Source organism: Lynx rufus, unplaced genomic scaffold (assembly GCF_022079265.1).
Source record: "Lynx rufus isolate CCGP_SWC_20201006 ecotype Redwood Valley unplaced genomic scaffold, mLynRuf1.p SCAF_8, whole genome shotgun sequence".
NCBI lineage: Eukaryota > Metazoa > Chordata > Mammalia > Carnivora > Felidae > Lynx > Lynx rufus.
In genome coordinates, this window is record NW_025814896.1 from 103,376,969 (window position 1) to 103,382,976 (window position 6,008).

Sequence of the window (6,008 nt, forward strand, 5' to 3'; positions counted from 1 at the left end):
AAATGCAGCTAGATGGGATAATCCGCGGGGTTTTCACTTTAGAAGAAAACTGTGCTACACTAAGCTTTGCAAAACCTAACATTTTTAACTTGAAACTTACTATTTCAAATTCCAAGGGGGTAAGACTATAAACACATGGCCTTTGGGGGTTTAAGTTTTTCCTTAAAAAAAAAAACAAAAAAAAAAAAACAAAAACACCAAGTTTATTTTTAGGAGTGTGCTAGGGTAGTAGTCAAACAGAACACCGGCTATTACAAATTCCTGGCTCGTCCCATCAGGAAGTGAACGGCGGACCCTGGGCTGGGAGAGGCTTCATTTCAGCCCAGGCTGGCCCGCAGCACCGAGCCCGCACGCGGGAGGCGCCGGGCGCAGACCGAACGGCAGACGGAGCCGCCCGGGGGCGGGGGGCTCGCACGTGCGGGCCGGGGGCGGGGCCGGCCGGAAAGGACCCCGGCGCGGCGAGGCGGGCGCGGCCGGGCCGACCTCCCCCGCGGCCGCCAGCCTGGGCTTTACATAAGGGCGCACGTCATGGAACTGATGGAGCCACACAGAGACGTCTAAGTCATGCAGGAGGCGCGCGGCCCCGGCCCGCTCCCGCCGCCCCAGACCCCTCCTCTCATCCGACAGAAAGACAGACAAGAAGGGTTCCCGACCTGTCGTGCCCTGCATGTTCAGAGTCTGTCATGTTTGGTCAAGAACGGGGCGGGGCTGGAGGACAGGTCTGCGAGGCCGGCGGCGGCGGGGCGCGGGGAGGACCCCTGCGCCGCCTGCGGGTACCTGCTCCCGGCCGCCGCCGAGAGGTGACGAAGTGGTAAAAACTCACGGTTACTAGTGAGCGACACAGACACAGACTTTCCAGTCTATTAACAACCACGCCAGAGAGATGGGACTCTAACTGCAAACACTGGGCAACGGCCCCGCGCTGCCGGCGCTGCCGCTTTAGTCTCTATTCGCCGCCGGTGGCTGAGGCTTGGGAGCGGGCGGGCGGGCGGCGTGCAGCGACGCGGGGATTTGGACACTGGCCGTAACGGTGATTTCTCCTCACCAACATGGCGGCACCCGAGACAGGCGGCTCGATAAAATGGCGCCTGCCGCAACACCTAGCCCGGGACTAAAGGGCAGGAGAGATTCCTCCGCGTGCCGCGGCCCTTGCCCGGCCCGCCGGCGCCGAACGCGTTGGCCATTGGAGGAGGCAGTCCGTCAATCACCTCCAGGGGCGGGTTCCCATCCTTCTCAGTGAACGGCGGAGGCGGCAGCTAGCTGGAGGGGCCGGGCGGCGCCTGGAGTAGTACTGGGCGGGGTAGGAGGCCCGTCGGGCCTTCTTCGGGCCCTCCGGGCCCGTCTTGTGAAAGCCCGCGGGGAAACGGGCGGAAGTCTGGTTCAAGACGCCCCCTAACAAACAGGCCCTCAAAGCCCTTCTGCGGCGTGGTCGGGTGGGGTGATAAAGAACTCGTAGGTAGAGTGAAAAAAAAAAAAATCACTTCGGTCGCTTAAATAATGGGGAAATGTACATTCTCTTACAAAGTAGCACCTATCTTTTTGTAATGTTTAGTGCTTGGGAATGCGTTTTGAGAAAAATGGGTTGACATGTGACTTTTTCTGATAGTTAATACTAAATTTACCTACTTGATCATTAGTTAATAAAAGAAAACAAAACTAAATCAGATTTAAGTTATATAGTAAAAAGATTAACATTCCATCTGGAAATATACACGAATATTTTATTTATATGTATGTATATATTAACTAGGGGTGCCTGGGTGGCTCAGTCGGCTGAGCGTCGGACTTTGGCTCAGGTCATGAGCTTGCTGTCCGTGCGTTCGAGCCCCGTGCAGGGGCTCTGTGCTGACAGCTCGGAGGAGTTTTCAGATTCTATGTCTCCCTCTCTCTCTCTGCCCCTCCCCGCTCATGCTCTGTCTATCTAACTCTCTCTGTCAATAATAAACACACACAAAAACTAGCCGTCACATGTTTTTATACTTATGAACAGTGTGACCTTTGGAAATATTTTTATTTATTTTTTAAAATATTTTTATTTATTTTTGAGACAGAGACCACATGAGCAGGGGAGGGGCAGAGAGAGAGGAAGACACAGAATCCGAATCAGGCTCCAGGCTCTGAGCTGTCAGCACAGAGCCCTACGAGGGGCTGGAACTCACAGAGGTCATGACCTGAGCTAAAGTCAGATGCTTAACGACTGAGCCCCCCAGGCGCCCCTGGAAATAATTTTTTAATGATAACTCAATGTTTTGGCCTATTCAGTAAATTATTTGGTTCCGAAGGAAAGTTCCTTGTTTTGTAATGAAATGATGGACTTAATGGTAAATCCTCTCAGATTTTGACTTTGTGGTATAAATGCATCTGGCTAATGCGTAAATGCAGTGCATTCGGAAGCAATCACAATTAGTCGGTTAAATTTTAAAACGAAAAAAAATTGGATATGTACATTGAAAAAGGAAAAAAATAGCACTTTTTTTTTTTTTTAAGTTGAATGTAGCCATTGATAAGACCTGCACACTGATAAATAATTCTGCGGGCATCCACCACATTTTGACATAATACATTACTAGTAAACATTCGAAAAGTAGATCTATTTTGTCGGGAGTAACAATTAACATTCGGAGTTAGATTAGAATCTCAGGACCTTATTTATTGTAAACCATTTTACCTAGGTCTTATTGTAGCTAATTTGGATAGCCCACTTCTCATTTTCCCTTTATTTTTTTAAAAATAGATTTTTTGATATTAAAACATATGCCTGAAAATTTACCCATTTTAAGTGTACACTTATATGACTGTTAGTAAATTTACCTAATTATGCAGCTATCACCAACATTCAGTTTCAGAACATTCCCTTCCCCCAAGTGCCTATTTACAATTAATCCTGTCTTGCCACACCGGTGTCAGGCAACTGATAATCTACTTTCTGTCTCTAAAGATTTGCCTTTTTGAACATTTCATGTAAATTGAATTATACATTATTTCATTGTCCCTTTAAAACACCCAGTCACCCCTGCACAATCTGGAGCTCAGCTCTTTCTCTGAATAAAAACTGAATAAAAATATTGCTACTTTAATGCCTGGCTTTGTTTATCTTTGACAATCATCCCCACCCCTAATGCACACAAAAATTGTAACAACTATAAAGGTGCCAACAGGGGAAGGAGTGCTACTGGCATCTAGTGGGGAGAGGCCAGGGATGCTGCTAAACATCCTATTATGCACAGAACTGTCTCCCACAATTACTCAAACCAAAATGTCAAAATGTTGAGGTTGAAAAACTCTGCTGACCAGTAGAACCCAAAGTTTTAGCGATTAGAAGCAAAAATTAAAAAAAAAACAAAACAACAACAACAACAACAAAAATTTTACTAGGATGTCAGAGAGATGATAAAGGAAGGGTCCACTCCCATTTCCATGGTTTGACTCCCAGACCCATGAATCCCGACTATGGGAGAAATAGCACCATATTATTGATTGCTGATTTATAGCATATGTCCACAAAACGTACTTTGCATCTAGCTGGTACTGAAACTGGTCCTCAAGAGGCCATTCCAACATCTTATTAGGTCAGTTGCTTTTTTGTGTGTGTGGTAAAATATATGATATAAAATTTGCTGTTTTAACCATTTTGAAGTGACAATTCAGTGGCATTAACTACATACTGCTGTGCAGCTATCACTGTCTGCTTCTAAACTTTTTCATCACCCCTAACAGAAACTGTAACCATCAAGCAATGACTCCCATTTCCCCCCTCTCCCAGCACCGAAAGTCTCTAATCTATTATTTGTCTCTGTGATTCGCCCATTCTAGATACCTCATATAAGTGTAAACATAGTAATGTATGCCTTTAAAAAAAATTTTTTTTTACATTTATTTATTTTTGATAGAGTGAGACAACGCATGAGTGGGGGAGGGGCAGAGAGAGAGTGAGACACAGAATCCGAAGCAGGTTCCAGACTCCGAGCTGTTAGCACAGAGCCTGACATGGGGCTCGAACCCACGAACCGTGAGATCGTGACCTGAGCAGAAGTTGGACACTTAACCCACTGAACCACCCAGGTGCCCCAGTAATTTATGTTCTTGAGGCAGACTTACTTCACTTAGCATACTGTTTTCAGGGTTCATCATTTGTAGCATGTGTCTGAATTTTATTCCTTTGTATGGCTGAATAATATTCCATTGTATGTATATACCACAATTGATTTATCCATTCCTTGGGTTGTTTCCACTTATTCGCTCTTGTGAATAATGCTGCAATGAATATGAGTATGCAAATATCTGTTTGAGTCCCGGTTTTCAATTCTTTGGTGTATATACCTAGGAGTAGAATATGATAATTCTATGTTTAGGCCAGCTGCTTTATAATGATAGGGACATCACTTATCTATGCTGCATAGCAAATTTTTCCAAAACTTTGTGGGTTTAAAACATAAATGAGACAGGGACCTTGGGAACAAAACCCTATGCACCCGGAACTCTCCCACATGGCTGTTAACACTTCTCTTGCAGAGCAACCCGTGAGCTGTTACTGCTTTTTCTTGCAAAGCCCCAGCCAAGGAACAAGACTAGACCAGGTTCAGATTAGTCTGATATAAGATGGGCAGCAAATTTATTTTCACTGACTTTTTCCCTCATTATAATGCTAAAAAATGCACCCAGAAGTGGAGACAACACCCAGAACATATGTATGAAGCATGTTTTGTCAACTGGGCCTGTGCCCCAAATTTCCTGGAATTCCTCACCCCTACATGCTTAAACATCCCTCCTTTCCCACCTCAGTCCCTTTAAAAGTTCCCTTGAGGGGCACCTGGATGGCTCAGTTGGTTAAGTGTCCAACTTCGGCTCAGGTCGTGATCTCACGGTTTGTGAGTTCGAGCCCCACATCAGGCTGTGTGCTGACAGTTCGGAGCCTGGAGCCTGCTTTGGATTCTGCGTCTCATTCTCTCTCTGCCCCTTCCCCACTTGTGCTGTCTCTCAAAAATAAATACATGTAGGGAAAAAAAGTTCCCTTGACTATTGTTCAGAGAGCCAGTTTGACACCTTTGTCACTACCTGTCTCTCTCCAGCTGTAGCTGTTGCCCCCATAATAAAGCCTTGCCTGTGCTTTTAAATTTTGGGTCCAGCCTCATTTCTACTATGGCTGGGTCCAAAGACCTGAGTCCAGTAACATAATTATTTATCTTCTTATATTTTCTGTGGGTCAGGAATCCAGGAGCTACTTAGCTGGGATGGTTCTGTTCCAGATTCTCCTGAAGCTGGAGTCACGTTGGCAGATCAGCTCCAAGATGGCCACTCATATGGCTGGCTTTTCACAGGCTGCATGAGTACTTTATGAAATGGTGACGGACTTTCCTTCAGGTAGGTAATTCAAGAGCCTAAGGCAGAGTGATGCTTTTCACCACCTGGCCTCGGAAGTCAGGCACCATCTAACAGTGTTACTTATTAGGAGTCACTAAATCTAGTCCACATTTAAGAGAGGGGAATAGGCTCCACCTTTTGAAGGGAGAAGTGTTATAAAGAATTTGTGAAACTACAGGGGAAAATAAGATGTCTGGCTTCAAAGAACTTTCCTTCGTTTGTATGGGAAGTGGACTCTGATTCACGCTAGGAATCAGTCTCTCACTAACAGGAGTGAGTCATGTTTGAGGTCATTAGCTACCCTACAGATTGAGCCTTCCTTTCATTATTCCCACAATCGCCACTCTTCCCCGGGCGTTGTAGTAAGCAAAACTGAACAATTCCGTTTCCCATATATATGCTCTATTTTCCAGCCTTGACACAATTCTCTCCAACTTGGGATGCCCACTTACCCCTAATGAAAGTGAAAGAAAGAATCCCAAGGACTCAATTTAAAAATTCTAGTAAACATTTTGGATAACAGATCAAAAAGGGAACGGAAAAAGAACACACCTAAACTGGCGCGTGCGCAGAACCGCGAATGAGCAGGAGACAGCGGGCTTGCGCGGGGACGGGGCGGCGCATGCGCGGGGCGACTTGTGGCCAGT

The 6,008-nt window shown here is 46.0% G+C and overlaps 1 protein-coding gene across 3 annotated transcripts in view; it reads right to left on the reverse strand.

The window, feature by feature from the left end:
* ZC3H6 (zinc finger CCCH-type containing 6) overlaps positions 1-1,071 on the reverse strand; it is a 69,369-nt gene extending 68,298 nt beyond the window's left edge. For all 3 annotated transcript variants that reach the window (XM_047067980.1, XM_047067979.1, XM_047067978.1), the window contains exon 1: positions 654-1,071. In XM_047067980.1, the coding sequence (XP_046923936.1) occupies positions 654-685 (32 nt within the window). In that variant the 5' untranslated portion in view covers positions 686-1,071. The remainder of the gene's footprint in view (positions 1-653) is intronic.
* Between the last annotated feature and the right edge of the window lie 4,937 nt (positions 1,072-6,008).